We start from the raw sequence: 24,238 nt of genomic DNA on the forward strand, positions 1-24,238 counted from the left end.
AATTGGCACCATGCACTTAAATTAACTTAGTCATGTCAGCAAAACCATCAAACTTCTACTCGAAGTCTGCTTTTCTCCCTGATCTACAATCTATGATGCTATTCTCCTCTGAATGTGTCCTCATCATTTCAACATATTTTCACTACAATTTAACATCTTAAAATGTTGTTAGTGGTTGTGATGTCTTGGGGGTTGAGTTAAAGTAATTTTTATTCTTTTCTCTATATTCTTTAGTGTATTTTCAAAGTTTGCTGCACTGAGCATATCTACTACAATAATGTAAATAGCTGTACATAGGCCATAAACTCCACAGTGGGTCATTATTTTGCTTTAAATAGTCAAGTGTCTTTTAAAGAAATTAAAAAGAAAGAAAAATATTCTTTCTGTTTACTCTGGTTTCTTTTTAAGAAGAAAAAATGATTTTTTATACTTATGTGAAAGTTTGTGAAATTATTCACCATGTGATTAAAGTAAGTAACAAAAATGATCTCTATTAACAGGATCCCTATTGCAAGAGCTGCAGTAGTTATTCGCATATAAGAAAGAATTGGCTCGGGTCCATTGTCTTCCCTTTCTCTGCTCTTCTGCAACAATCTGAGGTAATAGAAAATGAGTATTTGCTAACTATTCTAAGTTTTTACCTTGGCTAGTAGAAACTTACTGTTATCTTTGAATTAGATTCTGTGATTACCAGGTTGGTAGGTCAAAGCAACCCTGTTTTTGAGTGCCCCTGGGGTGTTGGAGTATTTAAATATTCTAGCTGTCTCTAGAAAAGGAGACACCCACAAATTTATTTCTTATATGTTTAGAGTGTTTGATGATAAAGAATAATACATCTAGGGGTGCCTGGGTGGCTCAGTCAGTTAAGCGTCTGACTCTTGATTTCCACTCAGGTCATGATTCATGGATCATGGGATCAAGTCCCACGTCGGGCTCTGGGCTGACAGCATGGAGCCTGCTTGGGATTCCCTCCCTCTCTCTCTGCCCCTCCCCTGCTCATACGCACACACGTGCTTTCTCTCTCAAAATAAATAAATAAACAAACAAAAAAATAACACAGCTACCCTTAGGTCTTGAAACAACATTAACACTTGCATATAATAGTTTTTTAGGATCAGATTCACAAATGTTCTTTGATTAATGATCAATGATTCATGGTGTTGCTTTGTGACTATGGGTTCTAGGAGTTTCAGCTCCTCAGCATTGCTTATTGATAATGGTGAGACTGATGATTAGCACCTGTCTCTGTGATATCCCCACAGGGCTCTCCTGTTGAGTTGTGTAGCACAAATATGCCTACATGACCAGAAAAATAGAGAAAACCCAGCCTAGACTCTTTGGGGCTTTGTTAGTTAGTTATAGAGCTATGCCATCCATAGAAGTTTCAGAAATGAATTTTGTACCTCAAGGAGCTCGCCATCTATAGAAGAAAACTAATGCTATAGTGCTTTGATAGGGGCACAAGACAGATACTATGAGAACATACAGTAGGGAGTACCTTACTCTTACTGGTTTGGAGAAGTGGGGATGTTCACAGGGGCCAGGGGTGAACAAGAAGGGTATGAGAAGGAGAAGGAAAGGTCAGAAAAGTTTTTACCAAAGAGATAACTTTTGAATCAAGTCCTTAAAGATGGTTGTCAAACAAAAGAGGGCATTTGACTCAGAAGGAACTATGTGTGTATTATTAGAATTGCATTCAGCCATTTGCCACAGAAAACCTAACAATGAGTGATATAAGGGGTCTATTTATCTCACCTAAAAAGAAATCTAGATGACAGTGCAGCAGCTCAAGAATATCACGTTACATATCATGTGGCTGTCATCCTCATAACTGCAAATTATTCAGGGCTCCTCCAGCCTCGTATTCATGTTGCAGATGAGAGCAGGGTGAAGCAAGAAGGGGCAGTGCGCTTTCTCAGAAAACCCTGGCAGCCTTCTTACATTTATGTGACTTGGCCACTATGTGCCTGTCATATTGCCACCTGAAACTGTTGGTGAGAAAGGAGAAGAGAATAGACATTAGGGAAGAGAGTAGAAATGCCTGCATAATATGTTATCACGAGGGATGACATGAGGGAGCATGTCACAAGTATCAGGACCGCAAAGAAAGAGCAATAGAGATTTAAGTTGTTGGGGTACAGGGCTTCCTACATCTGTAAATCTCCGAGTATCTCTCAGTCTGAGGCTGGACGCCAGGATAGAGAGGTAGTTAAGAATGTGGGCTTCAAAAGTGGGCAGACCTCATTAGCTGTGTGAGTTTGCACGAATTACTCAAATTCTGTAAGCCTCAGTCTCCTTATCTGCAAAGTGGGAGATTAGAGGAGTATTTACTTCATTGAATGATATGATCTACATCAAGCACTTAGCATAGTGCCTTGCATATAGTAAGTGTTCAGTAACTATTAGCTATTACTATTAGTTATTATTATTGTAAATCAGCTCCTACCTCTGCACATGCGCCCACACACACACACACACACACACACACAAGATTCATCCTCCTGTGGACCTGTGGGTTGTCTTTCCTGCTGCTGCATGTTTTCTTCTCTTTCTAGACCCAATATAAAATGTACCCAGTGTAACATGGTCTTTTAGCATCTTCTCTGAGCCTGAATTAGATCTTCTAAGAACTTCTATCACTCTGTTAGGGCAACTTGCATCCTTGCTTCATCCCTTTTCTGCATCTGCCCTGTCCACATAGTGCATGTTAGACAGGGACCCAGGGTGTGGAGGGTGTGTGTGAATAGATCACCATGGAGAACCTGATCATCCTTGTGCAGGTACATACTGGTAGAACCCGCATGTGCGTACCCATGCAAGTCTGTTTCCTCCTCGGGAGAAGACTGGGACAAGCTGTACTGTATTTGACTGATGTGTATTTTTGTCGTGAAGAATCTATTATATTGATATATTCTTTCAGATTAGCGGAACATTTCAGGTAAATACTCCGCCAGTTTTGCTTGGGTATACTTGGAGTAAGACTCATGCGTCTCCTAGAGAAGATTATAATGGGCAGAATTTTAAAGAATCTACCTTCTTAAATATTTTTGCTACCATTGAACCTCAAATATCATACGTCACCTGTAATCCAGAACTAGACAAGGTAGGTTTTGCACTGAATTGTTTTTATAGGTACTATTAAAGAAGTATAAACTTGTTTTAAAAGCTAGTAATAATTTCAAAGTGGATAAAAATGAACATTGGTTCTTGGTATTTTCCTGTGGGAACAATATGGAATAATATTGAAATATTTTGAACTTGATTCTAGTTTTCAGATCAAACAGATGTTTTCAAGAGAGCACAGATTTTTAAAAAAAGTTGTCAGGCGATGTTTCCCAACCGAAGAGTCACAGCTACTGTCTTTAATGGTGAAGGGATACAGATCTTAGTAACAAGATATATCAAGGCATTAAACCCACCTCAGCAACTCCTGGATATATTTCTTCATGATTCTAATGCAACACTTGTAAGATATGTATTTTAGTAGCTTTATTGATATATAATTCACATTACATATCATTCACCCATCTAAGGTATACAGTTCAGTGGTTTTTAGTGTATTCACAAAGTTGTGCAGCCATCACCATAGTAAATTTTAGAACATTTTGTTACTCTATATTTATTTTAATTTGTTTATTTTTTATATTAACTTTGAGCATAACTTTCTTACTAAAATTGTTTTGTTTTCAAAAACAGTTTCCTGAGAGAGAAACCATCTGTGTTACAGTATGTCCTCTTGAGCCCCAGATGGGAGAAAATATTTCTTCCTGATCTCCTTCATTTCTACCCCCTTGGACTAGAGAGTCACTGTTGCTACACCAGTTCATGTGACCACACTAGCTTTGTAGTGTTTCTACCAAACTTTGGAAAATGACACAGAAAAATTCCTTTGACTTCAGGCAAAATTAAGTTATGTGTCTGGGGGCGCCTGGGTGGCTCAGTCGGTTGAGCACCCAACTCTTGGTTTCAGCCCAGATCAGAGGAGCTCACAGTTTTGTGAGTTCAAGGTCCGCCTCAGGGCTTGGGATTCTCTCTCTTTCTGCTCCTTCCCCGCTCATGCGCTCGCTCTCTCTCTCTCTCTCTCTCTCTCAAAATAAATCAATAAACATTTTTTTAAAAGTTATGTTTCTAAAGGAGTTGTGTTCTACAAATGGCTTCTCAAAGGGTTGCTTCTCATTGTTATGTGGGAATGAAGAAACTATGTTATATTTTTCTCTGTAAACTGCCATCATAACACCTCCTACCCCATCCTATGTGACTTTTCCTTTATGCATATCTATTTACCAGCTGACAAGAGAAACATACTCAAAATTGAAGTTCATATAAAATGAAGGTTTATTCACTATGGACTCAAAAACTCCTACCACTTTGAGAAAGGAAAATATGAAATCAGAGCTATAAGTCTCCTCTTTGAGGCAAAAAAAAAATAAGCTTTGCTTAAAAGGCATCCACAAAAAATCACTTACACCTTTTGTTTATTCAGGTTTGATTGAGTCAGTTGGCTCGCCTCAGAATATTTGTATTATTTTTCCACTATAAAGCTCCCTTAGCTGCACTCTAGGGTGAAATAAAATATCCTAACTTAGGTTGCTTTTTGCTATGCTCTGCCTTTCCATCATGAGTTTCTTTCTGCCTATGTTTTCTGACACCCAAAGTCCAAAGAGATAATAATGCTCTAGATTTGTATCAAAAACCATCTTCGCAGGTCTTTTGTTTGTTTGTTTTTTATTTTAGAGAGAGTGAGAGAGAAAGAGAGCAGGGGAAAGGGTCAGGGAGTGAGAGAAAGAGAGAGAGAGAAAGAGAATCTTAAGCAGGCTCCGTGCTTAGTGTGGAGCCCAACGTGGAGCTTGATCCCATGGCCCTGGGATCATGACCTGAGCTGAAGTCAAGAGTCAGATGCTCAACCAACTGAGCCTCCCAGGTGCCCCAATCCTGTTTTGTTTTGTTTTGTTTTGTTTTGTTTTGTTTTGTTTTGTTTTGTTTTTAAATATAACTCCTAGCAACTTTGCTTATGAAGGACTATGAATCATGAAGTCAAAAACATGACCAATGTAGGAGGTCATTGGTGCATAAATGATGGCTATTATAAATCAATGAAAATGTCAGTAAACTTTCTGTGTTACTCATTATTTATCTGTATCCCTTTCTACTTTCCTATTTTAGTCCGAGTCCTTGTCTCTAGCCCTGTAGGGGGAACAATCCACAGTATAACTTCTGTTGTTTGAGAAAGCAAGCTGTACCAACATTTTCCTGCTCCAATAACTTGTAACAAGCTTGTATTAATAAAAATAATTCTAATAGATTTGGAACCTAAAAGCAAATCAGCGTTTGCTATTCTTTAATATATTTTTAAAAAATTTTTAACAGTTGTAATTTAAAGTATATAGGTAATATATATAATGTTTAAATTTTCTAGAACTTATTACAGTGAAGTGTAATGGTTAATGGGCATCCTCTGGAGTCAGGCTAACTTGGGCTTGTTCCCCAGAGATTCCATGCACTGTGTTAGCTGTGTGACCCTGGGCAAGTTATCCTAGCATGCTATGATTTTTTTCCTCTTCTGTAAAACAAAAATAATAATAGTATGTACTTCATGGGCTTATGGGATACACTAAATGTGATGGTCATGCATGTAAAATACTATGCCCGGTGATGAGCACATAGTATACACTTAATAAATGTTAGTTAATATTATTCTAGGACCTCATTGCTCGCTTTGTATCTTTGATTCCTGTTGTGCCCGATGTTCTGGATGAAAATGATGGTTTTGATATATGGATGACATCAGAGGTAACAAATTATGTTTTATAATTCAAATATATAGTATTTCTTACTTTTCTCTTAAATAGATTTTTAAAAATAGTATGCACATATGTAATACTTTGTTTTGTGAAATTTGACATCATTTGATAATTTAATACGTCATGGGCAGCTCTATCATAATCCATAGAAATAATTCTCAAGATGGGGCGCCTGGGTGGCTCAGCCGGTTGAGCGTCCGACTTCAGCTCAGGTCACGATCTCGCAGTCCGTGAGTTCGATCCCCGAGTCAGGCTCTGGGCTGATGACTCAGAGCCTGGAGCCTGCTTCCGATTCTGTGTCTCTCTCTCTCCCTGCCCCTCCCCCGTTCATGCTCTATCTCTCTCTGTCTCAAAAATAAATAAATGTTAAAAAAAAACTAAACAAAAAAGAAATAATTCTCAAGAGGAACAATCTATTCAACGTTATAAGTGGTAGCTCATGAATATTTTCATCCAATGGAAATTCCAGGAGTACAATATTATGACATCCCCCAGACAGAACTTGGCTTGTCACTATGGAGCTGGACAGACACTGAGTCTAGGGCAAAGACCGCCCCTTCTCAGAAGCTTTCCCCAATCTCCCCACATCTCAATGAAGAGCATGCATAGCAATGCTCTTTCCTCAGCACTTGGATTAAAATTCTTTTTAAACTGGTCGCCAAACAGAATAGAGGCCCCATGCAATATTTGAGACATATTTATACTAAAAATTTGTTTATACTAAGTGCAGATTTAATTGGTCATCCTGTTTTCCACAAATCTGGCAACCCTAAGTAGAGCACTTTTTTCAGTGCTCTTATATTTAGTTGCTTATATATTGACGCTACACCCACACTCTGCACATATACATCCCAAGTTTAATCTCTTTGAATGAATAGGTAGACTTGATTACTATTTATTTTTATGTAAAGTCAGCAAGCATTCAACAAATATTTTTGATTGAAAATTACTAGTATGATAGGAGCCTTAGAGAGGGACACTTTCCATCTGGAGCCAATGGTCCTGGTACTTATCTAGAATGTTTTAGAAGTTAGAGTTGAGCTGAAATGGATTTAGGGGGCACAGGGCTAACTTAGTAGGTCACTGTCTTTTGGTAAGTGAGAACAAGGGAGACACAAGCATGTGGTTCCAGTGATTCAGTAATTCAAATCTAGTAGAACTCAAAGAGGTCATTAACTGTAGACTCTTCTGAGACTCTCTCATCTAATCAAAACGTGTTCATGGGTATTATAATCCTGCAGAACATTGAAAGAGCCTCTAAAATAGCTAAAAAATAACCATAAAAATAACCATTCAGGCAAATACTAGTACTCTCGAGTCCCTCCCCACCCCCAACCACCAATCCAAACAATACCCATAAACGAAAGGTTATTACAAGTATGGGATTCCTCTTGGCTAATGTCTTCCCACTGACATGAACTCTTTGGCCATGAGATGCCCATGATATATGACTATTAGACTGTCACAGGACAAGTGTTACTTTCTCCTTCCTAACACACAGTCTGTGGAGAAAAACAAACCTTGGTTCAAATCCCACTTCAACCACTTAAGAGCTTTGGGACCTAAGACAGATCATTTAGCTTCCTTGGACCTGGACTTCCTCATCTGTGTTATACAGGGGTTTTGAAAGGATAACATATATGCAGGCATCTGGAACTCCGTATGTTAGTTACCTGTTCTCACCTGTTCTCTCCTCCTCTTATGAAATCTAGTCAGGGCAACCTCCTTGGCCTGACAATGAAGACCACTCCTATTCTGCCCTTCACTCTTCTGTTCACACTTTTCTTTCAGAGGAGCCATGTTACCATCCTCCCTAAACTCCATCCCTCACCACCATGTTCTGCCAGTGTGAACAGATGTGACCATATCAGTTATTAAAACACTGAAATGCTTTCATACAGAATGGTAAATAGTCACTTCCTGAGGTCCCACATCCCCCACCTCCCTGGCCACTACAGCCCTTTACAGAGGACTGTACTGAACTGGAAGGCACACGTCCTGTCTAAATGTTGCAGCTGCTATTCAACAACAGCAGACTTGCTGTATGAACATTTGGGCCCGTTTATGTTGTTAGATCTTCTGATTTTTTCAAGGGAAGCCGGAAATGCAGAGTTCTATATGAGATCTCCCAATTTTAAAAAACATTCCAGGGCCAAACAAAAAACACACCTTTAGAGTAGAACTAGGTCATAGACCACCAGTCTGCCACCTCTGTCGTGCTTTTACTCTCTTGCAACAACTGTTTTACTAGGCACCCTATATTTGACTACACCCAGCCCCAACTGTCCAGCTTTTTTAGTTGAAGATGTTTCAGTCATCTCCCTGACTGGGCTTCAACTCCAATCTCTTCCTCTCTGTGACTTGAGAGCACTCTATTGGTACATGACAGTGTATAGCTCCATTGACCAAAAGATCCTTTCCCCTAGAAACTCTATGGGATTTCCTATCACATGAGGTTTTCTTAGAATATCAGTCCATATGTCCCTGTTTGCCCAGGGCAGTTTAATATTTGTCCTTAACAGAAACATTCTAGATTGGATGATAAACTGTTTGGTCACTTGCACAGTATCCACATTAATTGCCCCACAGTAGAGTGACCCCTATATTCCAAGCTAGTGTTCTCGCCAGTGTTTTCAAAGGCAGAAGGTACCAGACCTTGCAGCTTTGCGGTCAGTCATCCCAGCGACCTGGCAAAAATATGTGTGTTTGAAGCTGGAGGGAGGAGAGGGGCCCCAAGTCTGTTGGATGCTTGCATTGCTTATCTTTCTCTTCCATTTTCTTCTGGCCTTGTTGCTTTTCTTTTGCCTTAGCGCTGCATCAGTTTGGCTATTGGGAATAAGGAAGAGCATGCCATACTGCTCTGTAATTTCTTTCTGTATTTTGGAAAGAAAGCTTTAGTCGTCCTGGGGACTTCAATGTTGGAAGTAAGTGCTGGTGTTAATATTTACATAGTGTAAACAAAACTAATCACCTTTCAGCTGTAAGTTTAAAAGACCTCAATCCCAATTTTCCTTCTTTTCACAAGCTAATTGGGGAATTTCATGGGCAACCAATGATTTAGTTAAGAGGATAATGTCGGTTCATCCAAATGACCACAGTGTAAAGAAAGGCTTTCCTTTCTTTTCTTTGTAAAACTGTACTGCTGATAGTGCTACTTCATGGGGTTACTAAAATGTTAAATTACATAGTGACTGTGTGGCACTGAGAATAGCACCGTGGTCCATGGTGAAAACTCAGTAGTCACCACTTGGTGGTGGTGGTGGTGGTCTAACAGTTATAGTGATGGTTGTAGGAGTTATTAACCATCACCACCACTATCATCTTTATAATTTTCTAACACTATATTTAAAGATCCTTAAGAAATACTTCTCCTTATTCTTCACTCCTCGCTCTTTAGTCATACAAGAAGTGGGCCTGCAATTTGAATTTACCTACTGACATTTTTTTTTATACTTATACCTTAATTATATACTCCTGCATTCATACCTCCAGAACACTATCTTCCTTTGGACTGTTTCTATTTCTACCACGAATATCTTGATGAGGGTCAAGATTTCCAGTCTCGTTTTAGGCTTTGTGTTGTGATCACTTATTTCTCTATGTTTCCTTGGCATGGCTTATTATTTCTTTTAGCAGGCTAAAAGCTCGTGGTTAATTTCCCCCACGATCCCCCTGTGTAGGTTTAAGTGCCACTAGATGGCAGTAAAGAGTCAACAGTATTTCAACAAATATTTGCATTTATGCCTGCGAGTCAACACCATGGGTGGTAGGTACTTCGGCTGTGTGTTTCACCTCAGCTCTGTGGTTGAGGCGAAGCCTCCCCCTTCCTGAAAAGAAGCCGAGCACAGTGATAAAGAACAAGAGCTTTGGAGAGACCAGGCACAGTGTTAAGAATATGTGTTTGGGGGTCAAAGAGCGGTTGAAAACCCAGCAATGCCACTTACTAACTGTATAGTCTCAGCCTTGTTTACTTACTTTTCTGAACCTCAGTTATCTTCCCCATAGATAGGACTAATGAATGCCATGTATGGTGACACTACACAAGCCCTTCAACCTCTGACTCTATCTGAAAGATGAGCATAATGATCACCCCTGCCTCAAAGAATTTGGAGTGAACGCAAGTGAAAAATTTAGTGTGAATGCTGAGCATGGTGCCTGGTGCACATATTCCCATTAAGTGTTCAATAGTCTTTATTATTACCTGAAATTGTTATTCTTTGCTAATAAAACTTTGCACTTAAAAAGGTATGTTAAGAACAGAATAATAACATAATGACTACTTTTATTCTTCAGATGGTCCCCTGTATACTTTCTCTCTAGCCTCCAATGCCAGATGTTATGCTCAAAATTAACTTAATGACCTTTTAACTTCACTTGGCTTTTTCAGAGCCTTCGGCAAGTGTCCATTTCCTAACTTCAGTCCCCGAGTATATTCCACTCAAAGCAGGGCTGGTCTATATAGTGCTTTTGTGTGCATTAGACCAAAGTGTCCCTACCTTAAAACACTTCAGGGGCGCCTTGGGTGGCTCAGTTGGGTAAGCATCCTTCAGCTCTGGTCATGATCTCGTGGTTCGTGGGTTCAAGCCCCGCATCGGGCTCTGTGCTGACAGCTCAGAGCCCGCTTCAGATTCTGTCTCCCTCTCTCTCTCTGCCCCTCCCCCGCTCGCACTCTGTCTCTCTCTGTCTCTCAAAAAATGAATAAACATGTTAAGAAAAATTAAGAAAAAAACACTTCAGTGCTAGCTGTTGGGAAATTGTCAAAACATACTGATTTTTCTAGAGCAACATGTTTCATTGCTGTGAGGGTAAACCTTACAGGGCTGCACATGGCAGCACCAGCTCAAAAGTTCTCTCCTTTGAATCCTCATGCTAGCCTGGGCCTGAGGAGTTCTAGAGCTTTAGCTTTTTTCCTTTTCAAAAAGTCTTTGAAGACTCCCCCCAAAAAGACTTGTAGAACTCAAAGATATCATATACTTACATTACAATTTCCACATACAAAAATGAGTTGAATCAACCACCTGCCAAAAATGACGTTAACCATCTTTTTCCTCACACAGGGGCAAGTAGCTTATGTATTAACTCAAGAAACTGATGAATATTTGCTTTGGAATCCATTAACTGGGCAATGTCATAAGCAGTTTGACCCATTTTGTCCCTTACAAAGTGTGGACTGTTTGTTTGATGATGGAAATGTAAGTATCTGGGGAAAGAAGTCTTATTTGGAGTTAATATCCTCAAGAGTCAGGCAGTTCTCCTCTACTCCGGCTCTACATTAGAACCATGTGGACTCTGAAGAAAATACAGACGTTCAAGTAGAATCCCTGGGTTGTGGAGCCAGGGATTCTTCAATCCCTAAAGTTCCCCAGGTGATTCTGTAGTGCCTCCAAGGTTGAGAACCAGTGATCAATCTAATGTTCACATGCCCTTGGAATCTCTACCTCCTACCTCAGAACCTCCCTGGGCTTCTACCTTCGCTGGGTAGTGGGGCTGTAAACTTTTTCTCCATCCTAACCAGTAGGGGCTTTGTGCTCCCATGTGCCTATACCGATTTTATGTTAATGTTTTAATAGGTCTGGTTTAATATTCAACAAAATAATACACCAATGGCTGTACATTTTGACTATTCAAAAGAAAGTTTCTGGAAACAGTTGCTTCCAAAAGATTTCCAAGGGGCAAACGCACAAAGCATACAGGTAAACTAAATTCTTCCCAGGTGTGTCTGTATAAAAGTTACCATCGGTTCTAATCTTTACCAGTTGTGCCAGCTCTCATTATGTTTATATAGCTGATTGCAGACTGAATGATTTGGCAATGCTAATAAAATCTAGTTTTCTCTGCCATCCAGCCTGAGTTTGGGCTACTCCTATCATACTCCTCTACTTGCAGAAAAGAAGAATTGAAAAGAAGGCATCATCTTCAAAGTGAATGTAGATTTTAAAGTGAAAAAATGTAAATGTTTATTCTAAAACTGAAAATATAATGTCAAGATGCTGTCGTAAGTTTACCTTGACCTAGCTCTCTGCTCCACATCCATGGTAATGATAAAATATAAAGATTGAAAAAGAAAAGGTTTACCTGGGCTCCAAACCATGACAATGATCTCATGGAGTAGAAACAGGACAGAAATACTAGCAATGAGTAGGGCTGAATGAAGGACGGCAACAAGGTCTGAAAATGGTTCATGAAATCCAGGGAACCGGGCCAGCCTCACTTTTCGAAGCTAGGGATTGGGATGGGTCCCCCTGCGTCACTACTCTCAAAAGAAGATGGAGAAGAAAAGCTGCAGACCCAGTGCCAGGAGATCCGAGGCAGGGGTGGAAGCACAGACCGGAGGTCAAGAACGACAGAATTACCAGGTGGCTCAGCCAGTGGATCTGTGGTGCACGTGACGTCCCTTTGTGAAGGACCCCAAATTCCACTTCAGTGGCTGTTTCTGGATCAAGGCCCCTGGCATGGCAAGGTGCAGGCAATTACAAAATCCATAAACTAAGAGCTATGAGCCGAGAGGAAGTGAAAGTTAAAAGAAGATAGTGGAAAATATAGTAGAAAAATAGGCAGAAAACAATTCATAGAAGCAGAAACTTGAATGCTCAATCTCACTCACAATCAGGAAAATACAATTTAAAACAACGAAGCACCTCTTTACATGGTTAAGATTGGCAAAAAAAAAAAAAAAAAAAAATTTAAGTGTGATCATACCAAGTGCTGGCAAAGAGGAGAAGTGGTGGGAAGGTAAATTTCTGTAAGTGCTCTGGAAAGCAGTGTGACGAGATCTGATAAAGCTGAAGATGCTCAACCTTTGACCCACCAGTTCATCTTCTCAGCATATATCCTAGAGGAGCATGCACAGGAAGACAGCCGAGTACAACAGTGTTCTTTATAGAATTGCTTGAAATAGGAAAAAAAAAATGAGAAAAGAATTCATCAACCAGAAAAAGAATACATGAGTTATGAAGTACTCATAGTATGATTTCTTCTACATAACAGAAGAAAAAAAAGTATGAACCAACTTACACTAGTTCTCAACTTGACTGTACATCCATTACATCAGAGCCGCTGAGGGTGGGACATACACACCCATGTTATTGAAAGCTCCCCGGGTGATTCCAATGTGCAACTGAGGTTGAGAGTCATTGATCTAGAGCTATGCGTATCAACAGGTATGAATATAAAACAAAGTAATGTCAAGCAAAATGAAAAATATATGAAATGATACGCATAGTACAAAATCACTTATATGAAGTTTGAAAATGGTGTGCTGTTTATGTATATATAGACACATATTGATGGTGTAAAAGCATTCCTAGAAATGATACATACCAAATTTAGGTTAAAGGTGACCTTTGGAGAGAGGAAAAAAAGGAATGAGGTCAGGGGAGCAACATACAAAGTACTTCAAGTCTGTAATGTTTTACTTCTTTTTAAAAAATCTAAAACAAATATGCAAGAATGCAAAGGTGAGATGTAGCTAAGTGGTAGGTATGATGGGTGGATTTTCATTACCTTGTTCTCTATGCTCATCTATATATTTGAGCCATTTCACAAAATCAGAAGGAATGCATGGAAGTTACAGAGAGGGGATCATACAGTACCAAACTGTACAAAGAATGTCTCTCCCTTTCAACATCTCTTTCCCACTCTCTAAGAAATAAACACTGTTAGTAGTTGCTTGTGCATCCTTCTAAACATTCTCCGTGTGATGCAAGCATGCGTATATACGTATACATATTTCCTGTTGTAAAGTCATTTTAAAGAAGGGGAAGTGTAGTTATCTCTCTAGAGCAAACAACATTTTCAGCATCCATAGGCCATGCCTTGCTTTTCCCATCCCAAAGTTGCAACTGATGTTGCAACTCCTGCAGCGAGGTGACATATTTAGAGATGAGGGTTTTTTGTTTACTGTTAATCATTCTATTAGGGCTTCAGTGAAATGTTGCTTGTGTGCCTGCGCTTTGTGAGGCATCAGTACCACAAGGAAAACATGTGTCTCGGTATTGCCAGGACTTGTGTTCTCAAGGAGGAAAGAGAAGGGAGCAGGCAATTGCAGGACAGAGTGGTAAATGCGATCACAGAAGAAATGAGTGTGCTTTTGGGAGCGTGCAGCAGAGGGCCTGAGGGGAAGGACAGCTCCTGGGCTTCCTGGGTAAAAAGCAGTGACCAGCAAGCAGAGTGAGGAAGGTGAGCAGGAGCTGGCCTGGAGGAAGGTCGGAGTAGAGAATAGTCCCAGCAGAGGAGAGGACACAGCAGGCATGACGACCAGCAGGTGCAGTCAGGTGTCTGTCGAGGAGCTAAAAGGCCAGCTTGGCTGCGGCCAGGGAGTGAGCAAGACAAGCTCAGGGTTGAGCAAAGTCGTGGTAAGGACATGGGCGCCTGTCCTCAGGACAGTCAGAAGCTAACATCACTAAGGCAAGGGCTGCCGTGATCAAAATTGTAGTTTTTAAAAGCCACTCTGCCCAAGTATGGAAACAAAACCTTTTGTCATGTCGAATCTATAAATATAAAACCCAGTATTGCATTTGACTTGTATCTCTATTCTTTCTTGTGGATTAATGGCCCTCAATCTTCTGTCTTGCAACACATATCCCAAAATAAACCACTATCTGTGGTGAACACTTGTTTTTTGTCACAATTGTGAACACAAATTTGTGTAAGATGAGCATGTGGGTACTCAGAGATGAAGTTAACAGGGAGATCCTCTTGAAGTTTTAAAAGATATGAATTCCCTGAAAGAAAGGGCCTTTGCCAAAGAAAGCAAGTGGACTAACACCTCTTAAACTTATCGAGTTAACGTTAACCCAGGCCTCTTTTTCAGGCCTGAAGGTGGCCTAACTAATCCACTAGTTACCTGACAGAGGGAGGGGCCGGGGAGGGGAGTGAGGGCCTTGGAGGGTTACACAGTGGTTGGTGGCAGCAATAAAGGCATTCAGCTTACCTGTGCTGTCTGGGACAGCTGGTGGCCCTGCAACATGACGTTGGAGTTCATAGTTTCCTTTCTCCAGTGTCTCCCCTCTCCTGGAGGAATCTGTTGTGGGGAAACTCCCTGTGCCTGGGACTGTTGTCTAATCTATCCATGGTGGCATCAGAACCCTGGCAGATTGCTGGGCCTTGCCCTGTGAGTTTCTAATTCAGCGGGTACCACATGGGGGCTGAGAATTTGTATCTCTAACAAGTTCCCAGGTGTGAGGTTGCTGGTCCAGGGGCCACACTTCTGGAACCACTGGCTTAGATCATCACCTGACAGACTGAATCTTCTCAATCACTCTTGAAATATTCTAGCCCCTAGAGGTCTGAAAACTGTTGCCCTCTTATTGCACAAGCCTCCTTCCGCCCATGTCCCTATCTCTACAGCTACCTCTATTTCTCAGTTCAGGAATGCTCAAAATAAAAATGCCCAAGCCCAGCCCCTCTGTCTTGTCCATGTGAGCCCTGCAGGGAGGGACATGCACACAAAGACCTGGCTCCTGCCAGCTGGAAGAAAAGGATATTCAACCAAAGAAGGAAGATAACAAACCATATTAAAAGAGTAGTAGGGCACCTGATTTGGTTCAGTCGGTTGCGCATCTGACTCTTGGTTTGGCTCAGGTCATGATCCCAGGGTCATGGGATTGAGTCCTGTGTGGAGCTCTGCACTGAGTGTGGAGCCTGCTTGGGATTCTCTCTCTCTCTCTCTCTCTCTCTCTCTCTGCCTCTGCCCCTCTCTCCTGCTCATGCCCTCTCTCTCTCTTTCTTTCAAAAATTTTTTCAAAAAATGAAAGAGTAGTAGTAATAATACCTGATTTTATTGAACGATATGTGCCAGGCTTTGCATATATTACTTTATATCAAAATCTTCACAAGACCCTAGGGAAGTAAGTACTATTATTGTCCCTCTCTTAAAGATGTGGTATCGGAGACTCGGAGAAGTTAAGTGACTTCACCAAGGCCACAGTTAATAAGTGGATGAGACTAGTGCAGGTGCCAAAGATTTTCTGGTATAACCAATAAGCATGTCAAATGTTTGTTTGAATAAATGAATGTGGCCAGCAGACCTGTCTTACCCAGGAAAAATACCTTGTAAATCCACTCCTCATCCCGCGCTCTGGTGAAGTAATACTAAAATCAAAGGAAACACTGTGATCTGTGTTTTACCTTTGTGCTTCTGTGGTGGAGTGCTTTTGCCACATGAAAGTGGTTTGGGTTCCCCTCGTTATAATTAGCACTCCAGGGGTGACTGTGATGTCAAAGTGGTCTCCCTAGAATCTTTTATAACTTTCAGTTGTCTATATGTTTCAGCCTGAGGAAATAATTTATTGTGACACTAATAAAAGCATGATAGAAGATCTAAAGAACAGGTATGACCTTTATTTATATATTACGATTACTACGTTTTCTCCCTAATCTCTTGCTCCTTTCAGTTCTCCAACCCAGGCTCTCAAAATACCTATTAGATTCAGCAATAGAAGCAAGAGATGGAGGTTATGGTAGTGTCTTCCACTGAGTCATTGACTTTTGGTCCGTGCATCAAAAAGCAGTCCCTCTGCCATTCCAGGACACTCCTTACAAAAGACCATCTAACTTAAAAAGTGGTTGCCTCTGGAAAATATTGTAGGGCTACTGCTGGGAAGTTCTCAACACAGACACCTGTTGAAGTTATGGTAACAATAATGCAGTAACTAATACTTCTTGAAAGGAAATGAAGGTAAATGGCCCACCACTTGGAGTATGGAAAAAACATCCAAGTTGGGTGGTAGAAACATCAATATTGTCCCTCATCGGCACTCCCCCCTTCCCCAAACACACACACACACACACACACACACACACACACACACACACACGTCCCAAGGAGTTGTTCAGTCAAGCTGAACAAGTTTGTCAAAGTCACAAACTTTACAGCAGGGCTTGCTCCTACTCCAAATGTGTCAGAAGCTTCTAGATCTTACTGTCTCCAGTGACTCATGCTGACATAGCAGGCTGCCATATAAGCCCCTACCAACTAATCAAAATAAAACATAACAAATAATATTGCCACTCCCTTCTCTCGCTAGTACACAACTCCCACCTCTTATTTCCTTCCTTCTTCCCCAGTTCTTAACAAAAAAAGGAAGCAATGCAGTAGAGAAATGATTCCAACTTCTGGTTTTCATCAGAATCACTTCTAGAACTATTTTAAAAAATAGATGCCAGGATCCCAGACCAGACCTGTTGAATCAATACCTGAAGGTGAAATATGTTGATAAAGCCCTACAAGTAGTTCTGATGCTTAGCCGCTTCTGGGACTCTGCAAACTCCAAAACTACTCAGTCACACTACAGACTGAGCCAGGAGGAAATTCCCAGTGGCTTTTTGTTTTTAAGCACACAGTGATTCTGTGTAAAGATGAGGCTTCTCAAGGGGGCCCCGTCAACCAATGTACACTGTCCCTGGAATAATCTACCAGCAGGCACTGTTCTAGGGGCTGAATACAAAGGCACAAATCTCTGCCTTTATAGAGTGTACATTCTAGCAGGGGAAACTGATCATCATACTTATCAGTCTGTGCCTCATTTCCTTCCAACCATGCTTGCTGTATTAACTAATCTAATAAATCCATCCCTGCTGACATCACCCAGACCAGATATCTGAACTTTCATAAATGCAGTTTCTTGGAAACACAATATTTTATGACAGAGGAGGGCCCTGGAGAATGGGGATGTCAGTCCAGTGATCAGACAGTAGACGTTGTCACATCACACCCAGTAGGCAGCTGTCTACACACAGGTAACCAGAAAAGAGATGTGCCTTTGAGATCCAACTGTTGGCTCTCCTGGGAAGCTTCTTGCTTTCCCAAGCCAAGCAAGTGCCTGCTTCTCCCCAACTTGATTAATGTGAATGATGGTAGATATCCTTAACCATGAAGGTCTGGTTCATCCTAAATAAAATAAAAAAAAATATTCTTGCACTTGAGTAAAGTGACAACACTCTTATCACGTTTATTACATGAATTGTAATTTGTCGTAAAATAACCTTTGCATTTTTACTTTAGGATTGAGAGGACTCTGAAATGTAAAATGATGGAATGGCGACCTAAACAGCCAACACGCTGGAATCGACAATGTACTTATATTTTGCAAAAAATCCTTCCTAAGCTAGAACTTGGCACTGGAAGCTTTGTTTTATCTGAAGAAGAGGGTGAATTTGAAAGACTACTCCAATTTTATTGGGTATGTGTATGATTTAGTGCATTAGTGACATTTGTTGTATCTATGTTGTTAATTGCTAGGGAATAGTAATCTTCAATATCCCTGAAATGCTTTTTTATCTTGATCCTAGACAACAGATGATAAGGCATTAAAATGCATTTATTTGTAGACTAAGCAATTTCAAATAGACTGAACAACTATTACCATGACCACACTGCATGACATTTTCTCGATATGTTTTATGTTATATAGCCACAAAGTTTGGAAAAAGAGATGAACAAAAGAAAGTCACCTGTAAATAAGAAATTGAAAAATGATCTCTGGATGGTAGTAATAGACTAGATTCTCTGTCCTTGGTTCTGGGCAAGAGGACTCCAGGCAAGCTTTGATACCTTTCACACGCAAAATACTCCCAAATTTCTGTATCCAGCCTGGTCTTCTTTCCTGGCCTCCTTTCTTATATATTTGCCAACACATTTGTCATCATCTTGGTTGGTTAAAAGGTATCTCAAACTCAACAAGTTTGTAAACAGACATGGTGGGCATTTGGTATATTGTTTTTCACCTACCTACCACCAGCTCTTGACATCCTGTCACTGACTCTTCCCTGTGAATTGATCCAATGGGTTTTTGAAAGCCCCAGCCTCCCAAGAGTGAGATTCTTTCCCCCTACCATCTCATAGACTAGACATTTTCTAGGGAAACCCTCTGAGAGAAGAAAAGAAGGAATCTGTCTGGAGTTAAGTACTTAAGCTGTCAAAGAGGGATCTGTGGGTGCTATTTGTTCATGAATAGAGAGGAAGTTGCTTTTATTTGCATTAAAAAAACAGAATTAGTGGTAAACAGATAAGCAAAGCAATATAAGCCAAGGTTAATATAAGCCAAGGTTTAAAACGTGTACTTTCTTTGTAAAATTATCTACTTAGTAACACATAATCATAAACTTGAGCTTAATCTTGTGGTTTGGATTCAAACCCCGGTTCAACCATTTATCACTAGTTTTGACCAAGTTACCTAACTCCTTTATACTTTCCACCCCACTGGGCAAGATAAACAGGGATAAAAATAGTTGATCTGGTTTGTGGTTCTGGTGAGGATTAAATGAGCTGCTACTTACCACAGCACCCAGCACTTAGCAAGTGTTCAGCAGATGTTTATTATTATTTGTATTACATGTGAGAGGCCTTGTGTTAGGCACTGGGGTTATGACAGTAAACAAGACAGATACAATCTTGTGCATTCACAGAAACCACAGGCTAATGAGACAGACCAGAAAACATGTAATTGCAGTCTAGTTTACTAAGTTAGGGAAGGACAGCATCCTATTGCAACCACATAGGAAGAACACATGAACAGATTTAAGGATCAAGAAAAGCCTCCTGAAGTAAGCAATCTAAGGCTTGAAAGAGGTTTCTGATTGTTATCTGCGTCTTATTAAATAGATAATTTTACATAGGACCATGTACCATAATCCTTTAATCCTGTCACACAGTTGTCACTTAATAAATATAAATTGAATCAGTGTTAAATAAATTCTTCCATAATGCTCACTTAAATACCTCATTTGTAGGACCAAGTAATATTCCCATTGGCAGTTTGCTATTCTAGAAAGGGTGCACGTATTTGGAGTGTTAAGTGTGAGGGCTGTGGTATCTGGCTTTGTTCCTCTCTCTCTGGAAAGTGGGAATTATAGTAGAATATACCTCATAAGGTTATTTGAGGATTAAATATGTATGTGAAGCATTTAGTACTGTTCCTGGAACACGGTTGATGAAGTATTGGGGGTGATAGTGGGGTCTGTGGGGTCCAGAGGCAACGGCCAAGAAAGAATTCTTGAAGATGTCTTTGGTGCAAAAAGGTTATTTTTTAAAGCATGAGGACAGGACCGGTGGGCAGAAAGAGCTGCCCCGGGAGCAGGAGGAGAGACTGGTTATATACTCTGGAGTGGGGGAGGTAGAGTCCAGGGGAAGTTTCCAGTGAGATTTTCATATGCTAAAGAAGACTCACGAGATACTGGAGGCCTAGCTATTGTCAAGCTAAGGTTGTTTTTCCCTCTAGCAAAGCATTAACAGTAAGATAGCAGGGAGTTCCTGGAGAAACATTTTACTCCGCCAGCCTCAAGTGTTTGTCAATGGGCTGCAGGTTATAAGGAAATTTAATTCTATCTACCATTTTCTTCTGCCTTTGTTTCCCACATCAATTGTAAGCACCTAGAAAATAACATTACTTTGTGACTACCATTTTTTGAGGCTTCTGTAATATTTTTGCATACAGTAATTCCTGATTGCCTACATGCCCGTAGCATGGGTTTACATGTTATTCTGTCTTTTGTCTAGGTCACAGGATTTCCTATCCAGATGCCATACACTGATGTGCAGTCAATTATTGATGCTGTGTATCAAACTGGAATTCACTCTTCTGAATTTCCCCAGACAGAATTTGCTCTAGCTGTATACATTCACCCATACCCAAACAACGTATTATCTGTGTGGGTCTACTTGGCTTCCTTAGCTCGACATGAGTAAAAAGGAAGAAGGAAAAAGGAAAAAAATATATATATAGGCTATGGGCCCCTCGCCCAAAGCAATCAAGACTTTTCTGGTACTTTAGATTCTGCTACTTATCCTCAAATCCAGCCAAATGTGAGCCCGATTTTTGGTTCTCTTATAGAGTTAGGCACCATGGAGACCCACTCCCTGAACCTTTGAGAATGAGTCTAGATGACCTCCCGACCTCTTCAAGGAAAACATTTCAGTCAGTCGGGTGGCCTCTGGTCACTGTCTACAGTGGGTCTTATCATGGGAAAGAAGCAATTCTGGCCCCTACCTTTTAAGCCAGTATTACTCAAATCGTAGGCCTCACACCAGCTCAACGGAATCACCTGGAGAGCATTGTTGAAAATGCAAATTCCCACATCCCCCTAAGACCTACTGAATGGGAACCTTTGGGAGTGGAGCTCCAGAACCCACATTATTTTAAACAAGCTCCCTAGATCATTCTGATGACCTGTTAAGAGTGAAAACCCCGCCTTACAGAATGTTGTCATTACCAAAGTGAGGCTGGTACTTTTGATGCGGGTTCTGATGCAATTCCAGGTAGAAGATATTCAAGTACAAACTCCAGGTCATTGCCTCTCCAAAGATTATTTCACTGGTTAAGAGTAAAAGAAAAATCTGCCAGGTGGGGCTGAGGGCTGAGGTCAGCTTCTGGGGCCTCCTAAAAGTTTTCACTTGGCATGCTACTGACTTGTTCTTTCAGCTCCTAGTATTTGGAAGGGCTTCCCAAGAAGCTCTGTCTAACATGCTTTCCCGATTCTGTGAGAAAGGGAGAAAATGGTCTTACCAAATCTCAGGGCTCCTTTTCTCCTTAGTGAGGAGTCCGCCATTTTGCCTCTGGCACTTTTCTGCTGCTTTCCTTTCCCAGCAGTGACTCCAAGGAGGCCTGTCTAGATCCGAGGAGCCTTGAGAGAGAGTGGACAGGGATCTAAGTCAGAAGCGCTGTATTTTCTTCTATTTGGTTGTTCTGTGCTTCACTGAGGAAAGTATTTATACAGTTTACTTAAATGTTGCATAATTACTTACTCTAAAAAAAAAAAAAAAAAACCAAAGGTACAGATTTCCAAAGGTTGATGAAAGCTTTTTTTGTATGAGGTAAAAACAGGAGAAAGAAAATTCACCTCTCCCACAAGCTGGAGTTTCTTGGGTCACTCTCACAAGCAGAGATCCCCCCAAATACATCCCCAGGGACTCCTCAGTCTGAATTCTGTCCTGCAATGCACCTGCATGGGCAGGTGCCAGGGAAGACCTCATTTATGTGCAGTGATGTTAGTCTTGGACGAAACTTGTGACTACCTAAGTAAAATAGTAGAGATGTGGGTGAGGAGAACGCTTTTTCTCCAAGGTGAAAACCTAAGTGTGTGTATCCCCTAGCTGATCAGAATTTTTGTTCTTATTTGAATGTTCTATGAAGTTTTGTTATTAGCAAGTCAACCATATTGATTGGGGTAGCAGTAAATGATGTCTATGGAAAGACAATGTTGACAAAAAAATACTGAACTCACGCAGTTCATTTCTGTGGCATCTTCAATATTTACATAACTATTTTGTTAGTCATTTATGGTTTTCAAATTGATAGGCCACTTAAGTTAGGTAGAAAGTGTTCATAGGCAAGCATAGAGAACCCTTCTGTATCATATGGGTTTTTTTTGCAGGTGTATGGATTTTTCAACTAAAATTTTTTCCCTAAAATTTTGAAACTGTGTAATGAACCATTTTTTCATTTGTCTATTTTAAAAATAACATGATTTTATTTTTAAATTTTTATTTTAATTCCAGTTAGTTAACATACAGTACTTTATTATTAGTTTCAGGTGTACAATATAGTGATTCAACCCTTCCATATATCACCTGTTGCTCATCATGTCAAGTGCAGTCCTTAATCCCTATCACCTATTTAACCCGTTCCTGCACCCACCTCCCTTCTGCTAACCATCAGTTTGTTCACTATAGTTAAGAACCTGTATCTTGGTTTGTCTCTCTCTCTCTCTCTCTCCGAATTGCTCATTTGTTTTGTTTCTTCAATTCCACATATGAGTGAAATCATATGATACTTGTCTTTGTCTGACGGGCCTATTCCACTTGGCAGTATACTGTCTAGCTCCATCCGTGTAGTTGCAAAGGGCAAGATTTCATTCTTTTTTTATGGCTGAATAATAAATATTCCATTGCATATATATATACCATATCTTCTTTATCCATTCATCAATCAATGGAAACTTGAGCTGCTCTCGTATCATGCCCATTATAAGTAATGCTGCTATAAACATCAGGGTGCATGTATCCCTTTGAATTTGTATTTTTGTATTCTTTGGGTAAATACCCAATAGTGTGGTTGCTGGATTGTAGGGTAGTTTTTTGTTTTTAAATATTTATTTATTTTTGAGAGGGTGGGAGCAGAGAGGGAGACACAGAATCTGAAGCAGGCTCCAGGCTCTGAGCTGTCAGCCCAGAGCCCAACGAGGGACTCAAAACCACAAACTGCAAAATCATGACCTGACCCAAAGTTGGAGGTTTAACCAACTGAGCCACCCAGGCTCCCTGGGTAGTTCTATTTTTAACTTAAAAATACATCATTTTATTTTTTTATATTAAAAAAATTTTTTTAATGTTTATTTTTGAGAGAGAGAAAGAGACAGTGTGAGTGGAGGAGGGGCAGGGAGAGAGGAAGACACAGAATCTGAAGCAGGCTCCAGGCTCTGAGCTGTCAGCACAGAGCCCAAAGAGGGGCTCGAACTCACAAACTGCAAGATCATGACTTGAGCGGAAGTCGGACACTTAACCAACTGAGCCACCCAGGTGCCCCTCATCTTTTTATTTTTAATGTACCTGTATAATTATATTTGGAGTGAGTTTTTTATAGATAGCATACAGTGGTTTATTTTTTAAATACCTTCTGACAGTCTCTTTTTTTAATTGGCATAGACCATTACATTTAATGTCATTGTTTATGTTTGGATTTAGGTCTACCATTTTTCCTTTCTGTTTTTGTTCCACTGTTTTTCTTTTCTACGTTAGTAGGTTATTTGAACATTTCTCAGTATTTTATTTTAACGTATATGTTAATTTTTTTGCTGTATATTTTTTAAAGAGTTCTCTGGGGGTTGTACTATACATACTTAACTTTGCACAGTCTACTTAAAAATCTGCTTCTACATTTTACTACTTTAAGTGCATTGTAGAACTATCACCACCATATAGATTTCTTTACACTTCCTCCTTTATATATATGCCTATATACACACACATATATATAAAATGAGATTTATATATTATGTGTATAGTTTTCATATATTTGTGTATTTATTTATATATTTTACATTTTATTTATTTTTGAGAGAGAGCGCGCGCACACACACACACACACGCGCGCGCGCACAAGTTGGGGAGGGGCAGAGAGAGGGAGACACAGAATCCGAAGCACACTCCAGGCCGAGCTGCCAGCACAGAGCCTGGCACGAGGCTCCAACTCACATACCTTGAGATCATGACCTGAGCCGAAGTCGGAGGCTTAACCGACTGAGCCACCCAGGTGCCCCTATATTTGTGTATTTAAATAGAAAGAAAGGAAGGAAGGAAGGAAGGGAGGAAGGAAGAAAGGTTTATTATAAAGAATTGACTTATGCGATTATGGAGACTGAGAAGTCCCAAGATCTACAGTCAGCAAGATATCGTGGAGCACAGGAGAAAAAAATGGTGTAAGTTCTAGTCTGAAAGCCAG

General features: G+C 40.3%; 1 protein-coding gene across 15 annotated transcripts in view; it reads left to right on the forward strand.

The window, feature by feature from the left end:
• CC2D2B (coiled-coil and C2 domain containing 2B) overlaps positions 1–22,212 on the forward strand; it is a 93,544-nt gene extending 71,332 nt beyond the window's left edge. For 11 of the 15 annotated variants that reach the window (XM_042960227.1, XM_042960232.1, XM_042960226.1 and 8 more), the window contains 10 exons: positions 501–599; positions 2,921–3,103; positions 3,269–3,466; positions 5,701–5,790; positions 8,612–8,725; positions 10,859–10,993; positions 11,372–11,494; positions 16,074–16,132; positions 17,806–17,983; positions 20,299–22,212. In XM_042960227.1, the coding sequence (XP_042816161.1) occupies positions 501–599; positions 2,921–3,103; positions 3,269–3,466; positions 5,701–5,790; positions 8,612–8,725; positions 10,859–10,993; positions 11,372–11,494; positions 16,074–16,132; positions 17,806–17,983; positions 20,299–20,487 (1,368 nt within the window). In that variant the 3' untranslated portion in view covers positions 20,488–22,212. The remainder of the gene's footprint in view (positions 1–500; positions 600–2,920; positions 3,104–3,268; positions 3,467–5,700; positions 5,791–8,611; positions 8,726–10,858; positions 10,994–11,371; positions 11,495–16,073; positions 16,133–17,805; positions 17,984–20,298) is intronic. The other 4 variants (XM_042960231.1, XM_042960230.1, XM_042960233.1 and 1 more) reach the window with 4 other exon arrangements.
• Positions 22,213–24,238: the final 2,026 nt, after the last annotated feature.

The sequence above is a fragment of the Panthera tigris genome, chromosome D2 (genome assembly GCF_018350195.1).
Source record: "Panthera tigris isolate Pti1 chromosome D2, P.tigris_Pti1_mat1.1, whole genome shotgun sequence".
NCBI classification, from domain to species: Eukaryota; Metazoa; Chordata; class Mammalia; order Carnivora; family Felidae; genus Panthera; species Panthera tigris.